The 23,254-nt window shown below is 43.2% G+C and overlaps 1 protein-coding gene and 1 long non-coding RNA gene across 2 annotated transcripts in view; one reads left to right on the forward strand and one right to left on the reverse strand.

Moving 5' to 3' along the window:
- The window catches only part of LOC111266075 (protein O-mannosyl-transferase TMTC1), a 54,742-nt gene that overhangs the window by 20,921 nt on the left and 10,567 nt on the right, over positions 1 to 23,254 (reverse strand). Inside the window, exons 3-8 of the mRNA XM_086970779.1 lie at positions 20,384 to 20,544; positions 19,765 to 19,868; positions 10,249 to 11,025; positions 9,850 to 9,963; positions 3,156 to 3,299; positions 2,764 to 2,975 (exon numbers count right to left, since the gene is read on the reverse strand). Of these exons, the coding sequence (XP_086826905.1) occupies positions 2,764 to 2,975; positions 3,156 to 3,299; positions 9,850 to 9,963; positions 10,249 to 11,025; positions 19,765 to 19,868; positions 20,384 to 20,544 (1,512 nt within the window). The remainder of the gene's footprint in view (positions 1 to 2,763; positions 2,976 to 3,155; positions 3,300 to 9,849; positions 9,964 to 10,248; positions 11,026 to 19,764; positions 19,869 to 20,383; positions 20,545 to 23,254) is intronic.
- On the forward strand, positions 5,821 to 6,931 carry LOC147752726 (uncharacterized). Its single transcript, XR_015313306.1, has 2 exons — positions 5,821 to 6,182; positions 6,551 to 6,931. It is a non-coding gene; the product is annotated as an uncharacterized LOC147752726 (long non-coding RNA).

Consider the following 23,254-nt stretch of genomic DNA (forward strand, 5'->3'; position numbering starts at 1 on the left):
TGTCCTATACATCATCCACAGGTAACATGTTCTGCTTTACCTGCAACATGTGTGCCGTTTCATATCATGTAGTATATTGAAAATGCTTGGTGGAATGAAAAGAGAAATCACAACGCTTCGCAGCGCTCCCACTAGATTCGAACCTAACACGCGCCACTAGTAGAAATCTACCTGTGCGGCTGTTTCCAAATCTGTTATCACAGACACTTCTACAAGCACAAAACTCCAAAGATTTATTGAATGCGATGTAGTACCATGACAATACTAATAAAGAGCCAGCCCTTCCTTTAGCCATAGATAAGCTAGAATCCTGGCACGACTGTAACCGATTGTAAAGAAGTTTGCGAACGACTGCATCATATTTCCTAACGCTTTATAGTCCTTTATCAAGTTCTTTCAGCTGAAAAAAATAAAGCCAACTTCCTCGTAACATTATTCATAAAGTTTCAACGCAAAGCCGATAAAGGTCCTGATCAAACCGTGATGCATTTCTTTGTGTAGATATAAACAACGAATTATTTTGAGACTACGAATTGTCCATACTCTCCTTTCTGTGCTTCTTACTGCATTAATATGGCACGATGTATTTTGTTCTGTTAGCACAGAACAAAATTCCTCTAGTGTTTCGACTTTTTGTACACTGTCCGTATCGTTCTTCACTCAGGTGAGAGTTAACTTTCGAAACTCGACGCCAGCTCGTACTCCCTCCATGTACGAGCTTTGGCGACCAACTGGCCAACAACTTGGTTAGCTGGCGAACATGGGCGTCGCATCTCGCTTTTGCTAGTAGTTCTTTAGACCAGAAAACACTAGAGGGGTCCGTAGAGAAAGCCCGGAAGCTCCATTAATCACCCCCCTATCAGCTGAGCAGACGCCGGCCTTGCTGGACCGTACGCAAGGTACGGGTGAGCTGTACCAATGGGCTGTGCTCCACCACTAGAGCGCCGTCTCTTTCCTGCTATTGCACCACAGTTTCTCTTTACCCCAAAAAGAGAACCAGAGTGAGTTGCCACTGCGGGCATTTGTTTGTTGGCGGATAACCAGTTCCGCCATTTCCCTGTTTGCTCATTTCCCTCACCCTTACACTTACACAGCTTCCACCTGAGAGTTGTAGCCACCACTGGCTGCAAAAGCCCAGTTCGTTTTATTCTTCGTTACTAGCAAGCTTTGCGTTAGTCTATTGACACTGCTTTGCCTTTGTGCTTTGTTTGGAAGTCGACCTGCCTACACAACGTTATAGCCACACTATTCCCATCTTGTCGAGCCACCAGCCGTCGCCGGTAGCGGTACAAGCTAACCGACGACGGCTACGACTGACCAACAGTCAGCTTAGCGAACCGTGATTCACTAAAGAGAAAGCTAGTTCGAGGTGAGGGCCAACGATACACTCCTCTTATTATAGCGGTAACAGATTTCTGCCGTACCGATCGGTGCATCGGTGAGACGACTGGCCGACTCACCGGTCCCGCTGACATCACGCTTCGACGGAATGGATGGCCCGAAACTCCTGTTGAAGTCCGCCGGCGGTGTAGCCGGCGGCAGGAACTCCGGCCGCATTTCGCGCTTGTAGGTGGTAAGTGGAGATTGCCAGCTCCGCCTTTCATTGCTTTAGTTCTTTTCTCCTCGTACCACCGTCCCTCTGCATCGCTTCTGCTGCCGATATAACTGCTGTTGATGTCGATGCTGTCAGCTTACCATTCCCTGGGTTACAGCCAGCCGTTGCCACCACAGCAGTGTTCGGCCTTTGCTTCATCTCTCTTAGCTTTTTTTTTATGTATGATATCTTTTGGCAAGTGCCGCAGTAGCGCTACTGGCTATCCAGCATCTTTAAGAGCTGCCAGTACTACTTCTACATAGCGACCCACGCAACTTTCGCAGGCAGCTTTAGGCGTCCAGTCTCCATATTGGGGCAGGTTCCTAGGCCCTTCCTTACGTCGTCGGACGGAACCAAAGTGAATGCAGCCGTCGCCAACAGCAACAATGGATGAAAAAAATAGCCAGGCAACCAATACGGCGCCCGCTTATGCTGTTAGTTGGTCAATGGCTGCTGCCCAAGAGGTTTGTCGGTATTGCGTCAAGGGGAGTCGTCAAGAGAGGCACGGGGGGTAGCAATGGGAGGTAAACTAGAAGGATCGGTACGATAGTACAAAACAAGTGCCTCGACTACTCGGATGTTACGATAGCTGATGTGGCGCGGCCGAATATGACTAGCAGCGCTAGAGCACACGTCTCCTAAGCCTTAAGAAAACTGAGAGAAATGCCCTCCACGTTCATTGCTGGGAGATAGAAAAATATGTAGGTCTCGGCAGGCCTTGAGTTTTTGAAGAAAAAAGGAAAAAGTCATATTGAAAAAAAGAGGAAGATATCATTATTCCCTATATGGATACAGGTAAATGGTGCTTTGCATAAAACTACAATAGTGGCTTACTTTAGATTAATCGTTCCGCTCGGTAGAATCTTTTTTGGCAGGGTTCACGAATTACTAGTGTGTTCTGGTAATACGATAAAGACAATAAAAATACAATAGACATAAAAGGCTTACAGACTACAACGACTGTGTCTCAATACACCAACTAACTGTTGCTATATATAGATAACTCACTGAAAAAAATGTACTGGAAAACATGCATCACAGTTTGATAAACAGAGTTATCATTTAGTTCTCAATGCCTTTACCCTAATTATGTTTTTAAACTTGTTATGTCTCCATTTTCTTGTTATATGTATAACAAACCCGATAATTACTGCATCTTTTCCACTTACCCTGATGGTGAAGAAAAGTTCCATAATTATTTCGAATAGGAGCAGAACGACCGTTAAGTTCAATGGCTCGTCGATGCAGCTTTTCCGCTTCGTTGGTTCGTCCACGTTGACCCTCGAGTTCCGCTAGGGACGAGGCCGCCTCCGCCAGGGACGCGTCCAGTGCTAGCGATCGCTCGAGAAGTCCGCGCGCTACCTCAACTTGTCCTCGTCGCCTGTTTAAACAGAATTGGGATGAGATGAAGAACGAGAGGTGCGGAGTGTTGCAACAGCATATACTTCTCTCAGATTTCTCTGAAATTTCTTCAAGAAAAAGCAAATTTCCGTAATAACCATTGTACATTCAGTGTGCATTCAAGGAACATTGCATATAACGATTGCAGGTCGGACTGTACCTGTAAAGCATGGCGAGGTTATAATGGGCCCCAGCATGGTGTAGATTAATATTAATGGCTTTGCGGAAATGCTTTTCAGCTTCTGCTGTTGATGTTAACACCGTGCCAAGGTTGTTATGTGCCGACGCATGGGTTGGACACAGCCTGAAATTGTAAGTAGCGCATGTATGAATAGCAACTATTAACAAGTGTGTTGCTCCCGTATACATTTATATTAGGTTTTAACCTACTAGCTATGACCCTATACAGCCTGTAACAATCATCAATCGTAGAATACGTGTACAATTTCTGTCTTTTGTAATCTGCCCGACTGATATGTTTTTCCTTTTTTTATGTTTCTCTACTTAATCTCTATTTGAAACATTATATACATGTGTAATTATGCATGATACTGTCGTAGTGTCGTGCTTCATATCGCAATCAGGCTCGTTCTTTTCTGCAGGCTTCGAAGTAAAATATGATACGTTTAAACCATTTATCCTAACCTATCTAAAAAGCACGTTAAATTTTAGCAACGATGTTTGTAATATGTATTTGCATAGCTTTAGCGCACAAGGTAAAAAATAGAATAGTCGTTCATCCACATCAGCTATATAAAGGAACAAATAAAATAGGTGCAAAACTGCTGAAATATCATTTGAGTATTTTAACATATCAAAAAGCTGCCATCGTTTAGGTCAACAGGTTCTGGTAAACCAGTGTCCATAACATCGTAGCATCATAATCCAAATATTAATTTTTTACTGCAAAAAAGATAAAATATTAAAATGATCAATAAGTTCCACAGTACGTAATGATTAATCAATTCAATCAATAAAATATCTGTAAAAGTCTATGAACTGACGACACCGAACGTTATCAGCGCGCAACGCCACAAGTTTCTGTCCCAATTTGACCACCTATGCTATAACGGTGTCCTGACCCGCAAAGAAATCCAGGATACGTTTCGCGGACGTCGAGTGGTTCTTTAAGTTTCGAATTGGGAGCAATAGTAGTTGCAGTGGCATCAACAGTGAAGCAAGGCAAGGCCAAAAAAGGTGGACCAGAAATCGTGGCCTAACAACTGCCAGCGGCGCTGGACACCCCTAGTTTCTCTATCAACTTCATAAGTGGGCACGTTCCGCTGGTCGTTTCTTTTTTAGCGGAACATCGTTTCGGCAACCTCGCCACCACGAATCGCAGCTACTTCCTCTGGTACATTCACCTCAGGTGGCCGTTTCACTTGTCCGAAGTGGCTCCGATTGAATCCTGGTTGCAAGCAGGCAGAGCTAACAGCCAGGTTGACCCAACAGCGCGCTGCTCTCCAAAACTGAACAAGCTTGCGGCAAAACTGGAGAAGCTGCACGAAGGACAACTAAGACAGGAGGAAGTAGCAGACCTTGTGGAGTGCTGTGTTGACCTAGTGGTTCCCCAGCGGTGGCAGTTAGGTCAGAAGGGCAAACGAAACAGGGCATGGGGCTTCATGTGATTCAGGAATGAAGGAAAAGGTTAACGGGAAGACCAGGGACAACCGATGGTACAGGAAGGTTTTTCTTCTCAAGAAGAAGCTACTAATGGGAAGTAGGGATGACCTGCAAAAGAATAAAGAATTGCAGCACCGCAAAGGAGGCCGACAAGAAAGATGAGGGTAAGGAAGATAGAAGGCGAGGGGAAAGCGTTGAAGGAAATTAAATTTAAAGATTTTCGCGGCCGGTTGATGGCTTAGTCCGGCCGATGCCACACCGCGGGCCGTCGTGAGATCGCGGATTGAGAGGGGTTTTGAAGGTTAGGCTCAATCCCTGTCAAGTCTTCCCGTTCACACTGCTCTCTATTTTCTCCGTGCGCTAGTGGAAGGTAAAGAAGCCGCGTTTCGTAAGTTCAAAGACGGCCTCTCCAACCACGGGTCCCAAGAGGCATCCCGATGTTGTTGTTGTTGCTGCAAAGATATTGTGCTTTAGCTGGCGGCCGTGAAGACTGAGTGAGCAGATGGCGTTGACAACATAGAGAACAGGATGTTGTGGAAAGGACTTTAGGACTAGTTTCAGACAAAGGACTGGCGACTTGGCTTCATAGGAATCAACTGCTGAAGTCTAGATGCTTAGTAGCTAAATCCAAGTCAACTACAGGCGGCTTTGCGGATTTGTGGATATGCGGTAGGAAACAAATTGCATTCAAGCAAATACATACGTTAGTAAAGTCGTGTATGTAATTAGGCCAAAGTACGGAGAAATTTTACAGCGTACACAACCGGGTTGATGACTAGTTAATTTCGAGATTAGTGCTTCGTGTCATTCGATTAAAGTTTGTTTATAGATGGCTTGGAACGGGGAAAAGTTTCCCCTACGAAAGCTGGCGTTTTGTATCGCAATATGCTGAAGTCACGTTCATCCCAAGAATGGAGGGTCAGAGAAATTTATCGTAATCCGTTTGCATAGGTTACGATTGTTATACAGTAGCCATGGACGTGTAAGATCGTACTGCGGAAAGGGCTCGGTTGTAGCGTATGAGATCGCACTGGATTGGAGCAGTCGTAACACACGTGCCCTGAAAACACCTAAGACTGATAATACACGTGCCGTTGGAGTCATCAATGCTCCGTTCATTTTGTTTGCTTCTGTTCGTTTACGTATGAACTTAACGTATTAAAGGTATGTTGGACATTCAGAATAGGATTTATTATAGGAAAATTAGCGTTTCGAAATATGAACATTTATTTTTAATTATCCTAGCTGCTTCCTGTTTGAAATCAAATGATGCGATAGATTGTATCTAATTTTAGCCAGCACGGAGCGATACGACACGATTACGCCTTGGTCCAGCACCAAAGTGCCTCGTGTGTGTCGAATGTGGCAAACAATGAAAGTAGAAGTTACCCACATGTAAGAAGGTATAAAGTATTATAGAATGATATATTTAATTCATTAACACTGTTACAAATATAATAAACAAAGCTGTCAATATGCAAGCAACAGATGCAGATGCAGAGCAGATGTCTTAAATGAACGTGTGCCGCAGCGTAAATGTCTCAGTTACTCGACATTGGTAAGGGTAAGTATGCCGCGTGGTTTTGTATACTGAATGTGCCGACATGGCTTTAGCTAGCAGGTAGCGATTTTATCGGGCGATATTTTGACTTTTTAACATTTTCAGTAAAGATTTCTTAATGTATTTTAGTAAAAGAGGACGAGCTTTTTGTTTGAACCGTGCCTCATTATTTGAAGAAAAAATGTCAATGCCTTATTGTAGTGTCAAAGATATTTTCTGCGGATTTCTGTGTATATATTTATGTTTCGTTTTTTATATAAAGTTCGTATTTCATCCAATCAGGAATACATTTATTTGCCTTGCATAAATGTATATATAAATATTCAATTTCGCTATAAATATCGTACTCGTAAATTCATCACATGTTTCAGCCTATTACAAGATTAGTTTCAACTGCTACAAAGGCCGCCAGGGCAAACCAGCCTCTTTATCGATATGTTATCATTCACTCAGCGTTTCGTCGACATGAAAAGAAGGTATATTATAGGATTTTTTTTGCCATGTTCTACTTCGAAGATTATTATATTGAATGTTAAGTGTACCATACAATTCTGTGTTGTACCTTCAAAAGCAGGGCATACTGTGGAAAATTAAATTGAGTACGTGCACATTGCTCTGGGAGAATAAGCCACTCTTCTACACATATAAGTTGAATTTGCCGGAGCGAAAATGTACAGAGGGAGCTAAATCAGCAGCTAACCAACAGATAGCCTTTTTTGATGGTAATAAAGTAAGCAACTAGGAATTTTTAATCCTGATTTGTGCAATTGCATTGTAAGTATACAATTTTGCAGCATAAAAGGGTGAGTATAGTTTAGTGTTCGTTATCTGATCATACCTTCTGCACACGGATAGCAATAAGTCTACTTTTTACAGAAGCCAAGTAAAAACTATTTTTGATCGACAAAACGTGAGTTTCTTTCATTTGTATAATGACTCCATAATAGCATTAGGAACTGCTTAAGAAAACTGATACTGCCTAGCCATGCTAACCCCATCCCAATTTTTAGTTTTATCTTAGTCAAAATTGCGACTCTTCCTTTTCTGCTCAACTTTCTTATTTACCGTAGTTTCGTATCGTGTTTTTTTGTATATTTTTTGCCAAAAATAAAATTTAATGAGCTAGACACGATAAGAAACCGGTCGCTAGTCTCTGAAGCTTTGTCCTGTCGCATTCGAAAGTAGAAAAAACGTATGCTTATCCTCCGGGATACGCTGAGCCGATGTTATGTGAACCGGAGCATACTACTTCCACGCTAGCTCTTTTTGTCGAGGAACATTTCTGCCTTGACACCCAAATAGCATTCATTTTCTTGAGAGCAAGCGCCTTTCTTCTAGTAGGCACACAGGCAAGCCCACTTCACTGTGCATGGCGTTATTCCTGCTATCAAAAAATAAGAGCCAAGAAACACAGCAGCAACAAAAAGCCGCAGCAACGGAAGCTACAGACGCTGGCAGGCGCAAAAGTGGGTCATTTTGCTTTGCGTGATTTCCACCTCGAAGCTTGAAACGTCAGACGACGCGAAGCTATGACAACGTCGGTAACAGTCGAGTTGATGGCGGCGTGGACAGGAGGGTACAACGGGAGCGCAGCTGCTCCCAGCAACATTAACCTTCACAGGAAATCTAAACATGAGCAGACACTAGATAAAACACAGGTGGTAGCACCACCACTTCTATAAGTTAGTGGTGTAATATTTGTAGCGACAGCCAGTCATCGTGGCCAAACCCTGTACTATGACCAATGGAAGCAACCAAAAAAAAGGAAAATGGGCGTGGGCAGACGTTAACAAAACGCAAAAGAGAAAGTCTGGTTTTCTTCTGACCCCTGCATCCGAGTCGACGGAACCGTTGTCCGTTCGCTAGCTAACCCGCTTCCTGCTTTTGCTCCTTCCCAGCGTTGCTCATTTTGCCCCCTTCTCAATTCCTTCTTGCTTCAGGACTGTGCAGACGTTAGAAGAGAAGCAGAATGCCCTAGAAACGGAAACCCGATAAAAAGGAACTGATTTACTGGACCATGGGAAGCAGGCAGATGCGTGAGTAGCGAGTAACTGGTCGGCCGGTTGGTCTCGGTGCCTCGGCAAAGGTCGTTGTTCTTCGGTGTGACCGACTAGCTATAGTACAGCAGTTGGGTTGGTAGCCAAAAAAGGACTGGACCTATGTTCGCGTCTATTGGAGCAGACTGAATGGAGACCGCGGCAGTACAGCCAAGAGTACAGCAACCTTCGTCAGGGTCGGTACTTGCTCGTCTGATCAGTGGCCATTTCCGCTTATAAAGAGCACAAGAAGAAAAGCGAAGTCTCTAGGGGTAGCGAGTGATACAGACGAAGGACTAAAGTGCTACGAAGTTGCAGACTCCGTTAGGTTAGGTGAGGTTATGCGAGGTGCGAGTCCATGCCAGCGGTTACCATCAGTCCCGTCAGTGCCCAAGTATTCGACGCAGCTCAGAGTTCGTGAGCAGGAGTACGCGAAAAAGTTGGAACAGAGATCTTCGTCGACGCTGTCGGTAGTGTAATATAATGCGCAACCTTTGCAGACGCCGCCCCGGGGCGATTGAAATAGGGGCAACAGAAGGAAATTGTTCACGACCCGCTTCGCTGTCCTCAGTCTTACGGCGCCTAGACATGGTTCCTGGCTATAGGCCAGCTGGTTCATTTTCCAGTGTAGCTGTGTTGTTGTTATGGGCCCACTGTTATTGCTGCTATCTCTGTGGCAGCTTCGCCACAGATTCGAACGGAAAAAGTTAAGATAGATTGCTGTTGGCCGTCTCTAACCGTGAACCCGTAAGAGACGTTAAAGTCAGTCGCGTTTCGACTTTTGGTCTCCGGTCGAAGCTCAAGTGGAGCATTCGTAATAACTGTAATAATCTTTTGCGTTATCTCCCAAGCGCTTCCGTCGCTCAGGCAGAGATCTTATATCAACGGTATCATGCGGTATCTATGTTATAGCATTTAAACGTAACTGTCATAAATGTGGGTATCCTTTTAGCTAGACTTGTGGTAGAGGTTGTCGACTTGAGCGCCAACGTTTTACCATATAATTCGTTATAGTCCTCAGTGTATGTTGACAAGCAAATTATTAGAATTGCAGGTAAATGGTGTATCTCAGAAAACGAGAAGTTGCAGGAAAGGCTATGTAGAATCTTCAATGATATCTGACATATGTACCTCAAGGACTTACATGACGCATGTCGGGGAGGAATATGGTAATCAACAGACATGAAGGTATTTGTTGATTTTACCAATTTTCATTTTGTAATATTTTGGAGCTTGTTGGGGGATCATGAATGGAGACTAACGTATTATTATCAAATATTAGAAAAATAATTTAAATAGGTGCCTTTAAGTTTGTTTATTTTTGAAAACATTCTAATATTGTCGGCAGATTTCTAGCAGATTGGACGCAGGCAGCCACGGCAAAATGACCAGGGTAGCGCTAGTCAGTATTACGTGGGAGTCAACACACATTATGAACAACTAAAGGTACTGTTTGTGCGTGATGGCGCATTGGTTTGTTTTTGCCTATTAAAGCTATAGATGCATACGGTTCGAAACCGGCCGCAGACGGACGTCTGGTTTCGCGCCTTGAGGGATCTGTTTTTTGAACAACATTAAACTCAGGCAGTAGCACCGGATTCAAAACATTTATTTTTGTTATTGCGTACACTTACTCGAGAGCAATTTTGTAATGACGCTCCGCCTGACCACTTCGACCAAGGTCTCGTTGAAGGTTTCCATAATTATAATGCATTTTACAGTTCATTGGCATTTCCCGAACGCCAGACCTGAAAAAGCAGATTATTGATCAATGGTGATTAATGCCATTTAGTCTTAGGAAATGTACGTTATATATATAATTTGACATGATGGCTAAAATCACAAGAGGAATCGAGGCCAAAAACAGGAGCAAAAAGTCTAATTTTGCCTTGCCTAAGAGCCCCCACCTTGATCTGTATTTTTATTATATTTAGCAATCTATTTATTAAAGCTGATGAATGATTTAACTAGTCCTGTACGAACTTGGGCTAAGATCAGGAATTCTGAGTATGTTTTATAGAAGCAATACCCACTCAAATAAGGTCTCCCGGGTCATCCAGACGCGATTTCGGCGTACCGTCCGTACCGTTCCTAAACAGAGCAGGATCAACAGCGCCACTAGAACGAACTTTTGTTTACGATTCCACGTGTTTCGACGACCACTTCTTTGTTGTTGAATTATTGAATTGCGTACTGGAGACGCGGTTGTGGACATGGCCGTGATGTCCTGCAGGTGAAATAACAGGCGACGAAGGCCTTCGACAAAAAGGAGACAGAATCCCATACTAGGAATATAGAGAACCCGTTCGGCCAGAACAAAGCCAACGGTTACTAGCAGATTGGACGCAGGCAGCCACGGCAAAATGACTAGGGCAGCGCTAGTCAGCAACAAAGGACTCCCTCCGTCAGCGCTTTTTTCTACGACAGAATCACATCCTTTGTCGGCGCTATCATCTAGGTGGCGCTGTTCTGCCATCGTCGGACTTCCTGATGCTCGATCGTGGCTGGCGCTGTTGTTGTTATTGTTGTACGTCGTATGATGGACATCCGGCTGGTCCACGGACTTGCCAAAATCTGACCGCATACCAACTTCTTCGGCAGTGCAGGAAAATAGTAACTGGAAACTTTTGTGCACGGTTCGTCGTACCAGTTGTACAAGGACGACGACTAATATCACCGTGCTCAAGTTGCGCACGTCCAACAGCGAGTGAACCAGCGGAACTGATCCCGCCTGCCAATCATAGGATAGTACCCGTGGCCAGAGTACCACGCCGGCGTTCATTGCGGCCAGGTAACCGTACGTGAGCGCCCTGAAACAAGATGAATGGATGCAAAAATTAAAAGCAAGAGGTTAGCAACTGTGCCGCGATAGGCCTAAAAGAAATAATAAAAACGTGTACATATATACCTAGCTAGAATTTCAGACTATACGACCTTTGCATCAGAGCTCCCACAGAATTATCCTACTGTGGCTGGGTGATCTTTGCTTCTTTTCCTACTAGTGCAACTACCCAGTGAGTTGATAGGCCTTACGTGCAGCCAATTCTGCAACGTTACCATGTGGCCGGGTCGTTGTCATGAAAGCAAAGTCGCGCTTTTTTCCAACGGCTGGCTTATATTTCGGACACCCGTGTACTGACACTTAGTGGACTGAAGTCAGGGCCTGAATCAGGGGCTTGACCCAAACCACACATTCAATTAGGAGATCTCATCATCGTCGCGAGAGAACCGTCGAGAAGCTGAAAATGGAAGATCCCCCTTTAGAGTAACCTCAACTCTAAAATCTAGACAGGCGTTTTCCGAAATCCCGTAGGTTTCTCATTCGATTGTAGGACACCTTTATGTCGACGCGATCGCACGCTTGTTGCGTGAAAATGGTTCGCAAAACAAAACTGTACGAAGAAACTAGACACATATTGATTTCATGACTTGGCGATTTCCATTCTTGGCATACTACGGCTCTGTTTTTGACTTCCGCAGTCTGCAGAGATGGGGGTTGGCATATTGGCAGCTCATACTGCAACATCGTTTCGTTTCCCATGCATTGATACCCCTTATAGTGTTACACGACGCCAGACGAATCGCATTAGACAAAGGGACAGTCTGGAGCAGACCAAGCTAACTATACAAGCGTGACACACGTGACTATAATGAGCACCCTCTTTCGTATGTCCCCCCAAATACGTTGTCGTGGCATTACTGCAACTCGGGAATGTCGATCAAATGATCGAGAAGAGGGACACACCAAGAGTGAACATCGAGATCAACCACACCATCAATGCCGCTTTCAATAACAGTATCTGCCTACATAAAACTGATTTCCGAATAATGTTGGACCATTGTACATTCGGTCTATCATACAACGAAGTCATATACATATCTCTAATGTAAATAAAAAAGACCATGTAGTTCGAGGCGCTAATAGATACATGTTGAAGGAGAATTATTTCAAAGTGTTTCTGAAAAAAAAAAACTTTCAGTTGAGACTTGTTTGATGTCCAAAACGTTATGTGAATTGTCAGTATTCTATTATGAGTTGAGCCTAATAGCGCTTTTCAATATATTAGATAACACTAGATTAGGAATCAAGACGACAACTACGTCGTTTAGGACGAAGGCGCAATTTCGAAATAATTCTCATCCAAACGTATACTCTGATTTGATGCACCGAAAGCGATTCTGCACATTGTCTCGTAATTCCAGCCACCTTCCAAATATCCGAATGGTCGTATGCCGGCAATCTAAAGCATATAAAATATAGTCAGTTCTTATCGAAATTTGCTGTCAGCTTTGAAAACTAAAGTTGTGGAAAATACAGTATTTCCCAAGTTCGCGAAGCACCTGAGTGCTGGTTCGACTGGCAATCTTTGTGCTTGGAGGTAAATGCGACGAACGACGAGATTCGCGGAAGAAAGTCCTGAAGTTGTGAAAAGGAATCAAACAAATAAGCCAGGTAGTTGTCGATTTCTATGGTAAATGTAGTAAAATATTCTGATATTATTCTCTAGTGACTGCGAAGCTTTGTCCAGATGTCCATAAATCGGGTTAGGTTTTACGATGGAGTGCTGATTTCGCCAGCTGGCCCTAACAAACAGACGATCGACGTCGAGGTCTGGCGCCGATGTGGACACAAACAAGAAATCGACCTACAAGTAAATAGGACCTAAAAAGTACACATCTGTCGCAGCAAAGGAAGGAGGAAGTCGGCGAACATCCGGAACGTTTCTTTAAGCATTGTATTCTGCAATGTGTCTACGTGAAACATAAAGTTAAGGTCAATCACAAAACCAAGCTGTGGTCTAGACAAAGGTCATTGAGAATCTACATTACAGCGCCGATCCCCGTTAGCAAATTTACCGTTGTATTACTCGCTGTGCATAATTGTAGTCGGATCGTAATGCTATGACAACGATCATCAACGCTGACTTTCAAAGCAGTGGCTGACTAGTACGGTAATTTGCCTCCCTTCGTTAGCGGTACAATCGACGAAATCGCCAATCGAGCATCTAAAACTGGCAGCGAAAAAGTTCACATGATTCATTGCATCAGATATCCCTTGATTTAACCTTGGGCTAAAGCTTCTAGTGGTTGTTTAACTGTGAATGATACAGACACCTCTTATACTGTTCCTGGTAATTTCCGAGATGGACTCGCGCACGAGTTGTATGCCACGAAACCGTATAACTACCCTATTGTTTTTTCGTCACCGATCTAGCTACTTTCTATATTTTTATTCGTAAACTGTACCCCCGCTTTTCTCCTCGGCAGTTTCATCACCACCAGCTTTGTTTTTGCTATTTCCAAGGAATCACTCGTCTACACCTTTCTATCCAGGCGGTTAAGTATAATCGAGCACCGTTACGAAGCAATGTAGAAGAACAAAGGGAGATGAACATACGCACATTCACACGCACACATATATGTATATTTATAACACAAAATGGCGGTTGTCCGTTACTGCATTTGGGAGCTGTCAGCCTGACTGGCTGAACAGCCGATATTGGAATTGCAGCTAACCGCTTGCGTTTGGCCTGTCGAAGTTTATGGTGGATTGCGGCACTGGCCGTTCGATCAGCATCCCTAGTAGGGTGCAGCTACCGAGGAAACTCGACTGCACAGGGTGCACAGGTAGTGGAGGTCCGCTGCGCGTACAGACAGATCGAAACACACGCACACGCAAGTACGTTCTCGAATGTTCTTACACATGCGATGGTCAGTAGTTAAACGAGCGCGTTGAAGGCAGATCCAAGGCGACCCGATTGAAGCTTATAAATGATTGTCGTTGCTGCTGCTGCTACTGCCGCAGCTGGAAAAGAAACCACACTTGTGATTACCTCTAGATCTAGACCAGCGGGTTTCTTTCGACCTTCACAACGTTCGTGGTTCGGGATAGGGATGCAAGGCAAGTAAGCGGAACCATGCGTGACTAGCAAAGGCCCGTGGAGGTAAACGCATGGAACTCTATGAAGGACAAGGAAAACCTGTGGGTAAAATTAGGGGTTGCGTGGGATTTTCAGAACAATAGTGTATGTCAGTCGGAAAGCCAGACACGTTATTTTCAACAACGGCTGTGGCAACCAGTTTTGCTACGTAACGTGTACCACTGTGCATCTATGCGGAGAGCAATATGTCGACTCTACCTGTTGACGTAGTGAAGGGCAAATCGAGTTAACACAAGGGCACGCCCGGCGGATGCAATTTTGAACGTGACCACTAAAACTATTAAGCAATAGGCCGCCGTGTGAAGGGTAACTGGCAGATATAAGTAATTTTATTCTCACCTTCTTGACCTACAAAAGTCTACATGTGTGCACATATAGGTAGGGTAGGTAGGTGCACATTTTCTATAGGATATATAAATATGTACGCATCATGGTTCACTTTATTTTATATCAAGTTATGGCAGTGATGAATTTAGCGAACCATATATATATATATATATATATATATATAGAAAGAATGAAGGAAGGAAGAGAGAGAGTAAACCCTCCCAAGTTAGACAACAGACACTTGGTAAAATAGTTTTTGAAGATTATATACACAGTTAGAGTACAAACGACACACCCAACGTGTTGATAATAATTCAAATAATTCTGCTGAATAGCAACAAATTCGACACACTCACATACACTGTTCATAGGAAACACGCGCGGATATTGATGTGGAAAGGCTGATTTTCCGGTTGAGTGTCTATATCTCGCTGGGATCTGAGGTTCTAATTCTCTCTCATCCTCTTATTGTGGTGCCAATACGGTGAGAAGCTTCGTTTTTCTTACTTCTGGCTGTGAAGAATTTCACACGCGTTTATACGGTGCCGGCGGGGAGCCGCACCTGGAAAAGGCAAAGACATTTATAAGGATTAGGCGTCTCGAGGGTCTACCACCGGCAGCAATCTCATCGCGATCTTGTAACGCTGTGACGACAGGCCGTGGGCCTCAGGCCCCCGAAGCACAGACCGATAGCCGAATTGGGCCTTGTTTTGTGCCAAGCTTACCTCAGGCTTATCCTGAAGGGCCAACAAGGCTTCAGGGGTTCTGCCGACGCAGACCGGATAAAGTAGCACGTTTTTCCAGACAAGGCAAGAGGAAAAAAGGAGAGCTAACCAAAGAAAAGACACCAAACAACAGGCCACATTTTTATCAAACAGATTATACCATACACCGCCGTCTTCCAACGCCCTGCGCCGTGTTCCTTATTCCCGAGTTTTGCTCTCTATGTGCATAACGACGTAATACTACTGACGTTTTTAACTTCTGGTATTACCAAAAGGTTCACTTAAGTGAAGCACTTCGGGACCGCCACGCTTATTGCCCGCACAACTACTAAACTTTCGCAAAAATACTTATTCGGTATAGTTGCTCTATCAAAAAGGGTACTAGAGTCAAGTCTGGTTTCGTTGCGTTAAAGGAACAATATGTTTGTAACGCAATTTGCTCTTTGGGGTTAACGCAAAGGAGGAGTTGTTCGACTTATCAACACATTACGTAAAGCGAAGCTACGTCAGCATACTGCTGTTGCTGTCTGTGGCAATTATTTCGTCCATTCTACATATACGACCTAGATGTCCTGCAGGCAACGCAATTGCCTACATGTATTTCAAGTATAACGATAATTGCCGCTAGTGCCGCAGTATAATCGTAGATAAGGTATTACGCATAGGTCTGCTCGTACGTAGATATGAGCGCGCTGTCTTATTCCTATTACAGAAGCGTCGACCACTTTCCGGTAGTCTCTACGGGCCCTCCCCAACAGGACATGAAAGGCTTTAAGCTCGACTTAAGCCTTGAACGGCACAGAGGACCAGGCCGATAACCACACACTGTCTCGCTGACTCTATAACTCCCTCGCTTGTACGGCCGGGAAGCAACCTCCCTTCTCTAACAGAATGGTATCGTACATCTACCGCAACAGGGACTAGCTTCGGCCAAGAATAGGTAGTCAGCCAAATGCGAAGCCAGTAGACACCATAGTATTGGTTGGTGGTGACGATAGCATAGTATTACCAGAACGATAGTATCGCAGTCAATCCACATAGTCTCGAAAGTGAGCAGCTCTCCGAGATATGGCTACAATCAACGGAGACCCTGGGGGTAGAGTGCGTAGGGGCGACACTCCAGCCGTGATTGCAAGTGAATGCAATAGTTAGTGTCGTACTGTACACTGTTTCGAGTCGGCTTTGTTGTTCGCCGTTGCTGTCGTCGCATGGCACCGGCATCACCCCCGCTACGTTCGTTACTTCCTCTTTTACTCCCTTCCGTTCCACTTTCTGCAACTTCAACCACGTACATAATCTCAACAGGCAAATCCCAAGCCTATGTGGCGTTTGGGATAACCGGTTAGAAAGGCACTTTGCCTCCGGCCGTCCCCGCTTGCATTGTTCCCCAACGAGACGTCGAGTTTCAGCTCCGGTGCAGTAGGAAGACTCGCTTTATGGAAATGACCACGACTGCGTTTTGGCATATGTTTACGTATATAACAACAGAACAACGAGATCAGCGGTACTAGCCCGCTGGTGGCGTACTTATGTATAGACGACTGCATTGCAACGGCGATAGTTAATGTCCGTTTTGGTGGGGACCTTTGTACGTGGCGTTCTACACTGTGAAAGCATCTTGTTCTCCGATAAAAGCACGTCTAGTGTACTGCAACTGTGGTTAGTTAACTGATATTGACTAGCTGCTTGTTTAATCGAAGGATAATGCAAAGGGAAGAATCCAGCAATACATAAAGTGGCCAAAGTTCGATACATACTGTATCGTGCGGGAAATTAGTCGTTTAAACGACAGTGTTTAACAACAATACTAGATGTGAAACTCTAAGACTAAGGGTGACAGTCTTCGTGATGATATAGTTGTAACGTATTTACCTACTCAAATGGGGGGATTGTAAAGTGGCTCAGATTCGACATCAGAAATGAACATAACTTGTTTTAATTAATGGCTAGCCATCCGACACGCTGTAGGCCGGACTTAAAATACAAATGTTTATGACACTTGGGTCAAAGATGGTTAGTTTCGATAGCTTTATATTGAAGTTACCGGCCTATCTTGTCTATTGAATTAAAATCATTCATCTTGTAACCCTAGTTGTTTTCCGCTTCATAATGCGTTAGTGTCAACGATTTGTTCGCTGCCATTGTTCACGGTGGTGGATCGCGAGTATGGTAGCCTATGCTTACTTGCGCATAGAAGTTAATTCGTCCATTAGAACAACTTAAAGGCATAATGAGTACAATCAAAAAACAACCAGGGTATCGCGAAACGTAGAAAAAGGCTATTAGGTACAGACAGATGCGCTAGGGAAAATAACTTCGTTTACACGTGATACACATCTAGCAACGCCTATGGCTTGCCCGGTTGCTTAGCACGTCCGTCGGCCACTCACTATGAACAAAAAGTTACTGGCCATGGCCTCTTTGTATTTCAGTTGATGTCAGGACAATTGTCCGTTACTAGGAAAATTGTTAGCTGCACTGTTCCGATCACCGTTGAAAAAAGACATACTAACGTATAGGAGTAGCGAGCAAGATCTTCACGTACGTGCTTTCTCCCCGCTCTCTGCAGGAGAAGGAGGAGATTCGTCGGCACACAGTCATAGTAATCACCGTAATAGTAGTAGTAGAACAAGTGGTAGTTAGACGCAGCTGCTAGTGCGCAAAAAATCTCCCGGCACGGTCACCTACACGCGATACAAGATCTGATTGGCGGATGGAAAAGACAATTACGTCGCATCCATTATAGCCAAGATCTGCGCCCTTTTCTGTTACCCTCATCGATACCCATCCGCCTGCTGCCCCCAACTACCGTACTCAGCGTAGCTTCTATGTCCATAGGTATATTTATGCCTCCGAGGGGAAATTGTCGCCACGTGGGTCGGTCAGTACCTGCCACAGTATGCTATTTCAACCAATATGTGAAGGTGGCGGTAATGAGCGTCTGAAGCAAGGGCAACTAGGTGGCTTCTGGCACCTCTCAACTTTCTATAGTAACGCTGTGAGGGCTCTGCACTCTCTGCTTTGCGTTGTTTCTGTTGCATTGTCCGGCGCCACATTTCCAGCTGTACTGGGTATATTGGATCTATACATTAGGACAGCTGCGACGAACTAACTGCGTTGGAGAGACGGTCCATAGGAAAAACGAAGACCAGCTGGCCCACATTACGGCAAGACATGCTCAAATTCGGATCCAAAGAAGATCAGTCCCAGAGATTGATCTGGTGGCTGCTCTGTCGTTAGGTTCTATTGTAAACGGGATAGCACGGCGAAGGATCCTGTCTAGATATCATGGCGATTCACCGTGATAATAATCATTTGCTCTACTGTTTCGAAAAGGATCGAGTGAAGCTAGTCTACCAGGCAAAAAAACAACGATGTACTGACGAAATAATTACACTTGTGTACAGTATTACAGATAGACAGAGACACGGACATATTATCACTTCGGCCATCGTTAAGAAGGTTCTGTTTGTTCGAGTTCGTTTTGGCGCGATTTAGTTTATTTACATCAAAGCTACGATATGTATATATATATATATATATATAAAACGAGATAATGTGATCACGTATGAGATAGTATAGCTTAGAAACGAAAAACGAACAGATAGGAATATTCAGTTTGTTTAATATGCGGAATTCATAGTAGATACACTGTGATTAAATGGTATGTGAGACTAAGCGGGCTGATGCTTGAAGGAAGAAATGGGACAAATCCATCGAAGCAAAGAGTTCGTTATAACGATAGCTTGCTAATTATTCAGCTACGCTCGATACATAACCGCTATTTCGTACGCTTGTTGTTGTTGTTGTTTGTGGTAACTGAAGTAGTACGGAACGCCAGCCGGAATCCTCGAAGTTGCGGTCTGTTTGTTATTGTTGTTGTTGTTGTTGTTGTTGTCAAGCTCCTCCAGGACAGCACCAAAGGAAGCAACGGTACTTAGTATTGTCGAACGGCGGTCTGTTTGTATTCCTTCCGCGACCGCTTTTTGCGGGCTGATGTTTGAGTCGAGTTACCGCTTGCCATAACGAGGCCGCTGAAGCTCGACTGCTCTAGAGTTTTTGAAATTTGTCACTGTTATAGATGTAGTTACTATCTCGACATGGCAATGCCTACTGCCTTCCACTTATTTCCGTCGTTGGCTGTGGCCAATGCTTTGTTACAACGAGATAGTTTTTATGTTGGAAACGTAACTGAAAACAGCGTTGAAAGACGTCCCTTTTCAACCTTTCTTCCTTTTCTTGCGTTTGTTTTTCGTCATCAACCCTCCAGGTACCCATGTATGACGCTACTTGCAAATACAACTTTGTCAAGCTGATCCGATACCTAATAAGTGTATTAAGTCTTTATGAGGAAAAGCAACTCTTTAAAGTTGTCTTTGGCGCCAAAAGAGGCGATGCACCTCGAGCTTATAATTACACTAATGAAAGTATCAAAATTACCCCAGCACATTTGTGGCTTACGTCAGAATGGCGGCTGCCACACACAAATCTTTTTTTTGCACACACAAAGCTTTTGCACAAGGTACATTCTAGGTCAGAGATCATTTCGGCTAACCTTGTGAGTAGACGGGGGTGGTGTGACGCAGGGTTGTCATGTTCCGAGAATCGCGGAAGGGTGCCACCAAGAAGGGCCACTCGAAACGCCACAAGTCCAGTCAACTGTAATAACCAGAAAAAGTCAATAAGACAAAGCCAGTCAAATGGCTTTATGATCCCAGCCTCACTCGATACATCTAAACGATTTTCTCTGCTATAGTAGTAAATGACTAGAGTCCAGCCTTTGTCTCCACTTGGTGTAAGAATTCACAGAATAAGGACATTTCTTTGCCATTTTTACGTTTATCCTAGCTTTGACGTCGACGTGGACAAGCCGCTTAAGGACATAATAACTCTACTATAAAGGAAGGGGGGCAGGAGTACACATATCGTAGGTTATGATATATCTGAGATTCTCATATGAAATGAGCACTGTTTCGAAGCTATATTTTCCATCACACAACTCTAGCCTTGTGTATTAATGAGCCGTGTAAGTGCGGTCAAAACTTGATAAGGTAAGATAAATCGCTTGATATAACTTCTTTATGTAAAAGTCATACTATAAAAAGATACTAAACACCTACTGAGTATGATATATAATGTATGCCATTAATAATGTTTTGATGATGAGCACAAACCGTGATTGAGGAAGCGACTAGATGTTCGTCGGTAGTGAACAGATATGTGAGCCGATGAAAAAATCTGCTAAACCCTGTAATATCTCTTATTCCTCCGAATGCACTGCAATATACAGAAACAATGTACGTATGAAGCCAACGTTTCACGTAAATTGAGGTGACTGAGGACAATTGTATCACTCGTCACCTTAGAAAATACGAACAGTGATCATTATTATCATTATAAAAATTGTCCAACTAATGAATTGCCTCAAATGAAGGCTGCTTGAATATTACGTACCAATTATCTCCTTTACGCAAACAGAATATCTAATGTCAGTATCTGCTTTTACAGTATATCTTGTTTAGTATTTTTAAATTCGATAACATTTAAAGATGCTCCCGTTACGTTCCCTGTCGATCCACATACAGCTACCCAATGGCAATGATCACTTCGAGAGGATTTTAGTGTCGAGATGAATAGTTATTCGGCCTGATTTCGACAGCGTCCATATCAAAAAAAGTTAGGACTCTTCGCTCATATAGGGCAGGCCTATATGAATGATGATAGTTATAATATGACTTACGCCAGAAAAACTGTAACCGTAGCTTATACCCCAAACGCTATACTAATCAAATGCCGGCGAATTTATTCTGGCTCATTAAGCGCGGATTACAATTTACCCGTCAATCCATACTCAAATAGGTCTTATATAAAAACAACTATTTCCGTTTTTCCTTGATGCAATGCACTGCAATGATATAGGCTGGCCGACAAAGACATCAGAAGAAACAATTGACGGAAATTTGACAGAAATCTTGACGATATTAAAACAAGGACATCCACTTTTGGGCCCAATTTAACAACATCAAACTTAAGAATTGCACGCTATATGTGTATATTGAGCTACTGAGAAGGTATTGACCGTTTTTCCAGTTGTACGGTAGTATGGATCGGCGTTGGTCATGACACCTCAAAGCTGAGATTTGATTGTAGATGCCCTAAACTTGTCGGAATGCCTCTATTCGGATCTAAAATATAGGGCTAGTGAAATTTTTTGTAAAAATCGTTATATTTTACATCCACCACTATACAATTTTGAAACATTTGAAGGAAGCTATTAATAAAAAAGGCTTGATGTTTAACTCAAAGGAACTTCACTCTACGTTATTTTGCATGCGAAACAATTTACACAGACAGAACTTAATTACTCGCGGGTTACTCACGGGTCGTGAATAATAGATTACGTACAACACTTGATACGCAATGAAAATTTAAAAAAAAAAATAAATAAATAACATAGGCTCCATGAGCCGCGACCAAGCCCTGATTGACACTAATGAAAGTAGTTTTACGCCTTTAGTGGGATTGGTAAGGAGTCATGCATTTCGATTTGTTGCCACTTGGTAAAACTGTTAATTTGATCCTCTACTGCTAACGAGCAGGATTACAACAAACTAGGACTGGCCGCAACCAGCGAACAAAGTCTTGTTTCAACTATAAAAATGTTAGATAGAAAATTTATCCGCCATTATCGACCGTATCGATCTCCTGAGAACCGCCTTTTAATAGAAAGTTGTAAAAATAATTTATAGCACAATCTTTCGCCTGATGGAAGCTTACTGTTATCAGAAAAATGGCAGGATATCATCGATTGAAATGGTGCACATTAAAATTATCAATATTATGAAATATTTACTTCAATTTTAACCCAGAGACGGCCAATCCTTTTTCGACGACCCAATATATATATATATAACTTTTAAGTAAAAACTGTTTTGTGTGTGCATGTATGTATTTAAATATTATTACAAACAACCGATCTACCCTATTATTCATCTACTATATTTTGCCAAGCATTGCGACATAGGCTAGCCGCGTCGACGCAAAGATTCATACTAACATTGCCAACTTTTGGCGTATGCAATGTCGATGGGTCAGTCGGAAATTCGGATGACTTCCCGATTTGTGCCTCAAAGCCTTCGACTGTAATGATCGTCGCATCTTGGATCGTCAAGGCCATCGTGGTAAGACCTAACTCGGCAGACAAAACAGCGCACCTCTGTTTTCCTTGCGACTAGGCGGCATCGTACGGCTTTCATATGGAAATGCAGTAATCATCACTTAGCATCGATGACTGCAAGAGTTCTAACACAAGAATTGCTATTCTAAACGGTGAACACTTACCACTCGGACGTAACAATAGGCCAGATGGTACCCCTATGGGGAGATCAATCTATCATCTTCTTATTGAAGTCTACAGTATCAACATAATCTTGTGATCGAAGTCGAAAATTGATCAACTGGTAAGGCGCGTCTTACTAGAAGTGTAATTATTTCGCAGTGTGCCTTCTGCTTCGAGTTAGGAACGCGAGAAACCTTGGTAAGCACTTCTCTTAAAATCACAAGCAAATCATACCACACAATCACTATCAAACAGCAGGTCATTTGCCTTCCATTGTTTCTTTTACTGGGCCCATCGAAGGGTGTTCGTGCATTTCTTTGATCGGTTACTTCTGTGTATATACATACAAACATACAGGCTCAGTTACGTACATTACGAAAGGTACCATTTTCTATGTTTGATTCACGCAAAAAAACAACCTTTGCTAAATATAAACTAATACCGTTGCGATACCTTTCTGCGCAGATATTTTTAGATCAACGACATCATTGTGTCGATAACTGTCAACACTGAACTCACGCGAATATATCATAGAGTAAGTATATACACATACATAATACAAAGCGGTTTAACAATGTGTGTCTAAATAGTAAAAAAAAAAAAATATATATATATATATTATAATATTCAAACATAGTAATAAATAAACAAAAGCCATTGCGACATCCATTAAATGTGATTAATATAAAACAGGAAGAACCACTAA

This window comes from Varroa jacobsoni, unplaced genomic scaffold (assembly GCF_002532875.2).
Source record: "Varroa jacobsoni isolate VJ856 unplaced genomic scaffold, vjacob_1.0 scaffold_1049, whole genome shotgun sequence".
Classification (NCBI taxonomy): Eukaryota; Metazoa; Arthropoda; class Arachnida; order Mesostigmata; family Varroidae; genus Varroa; species Varroa jacobsoni.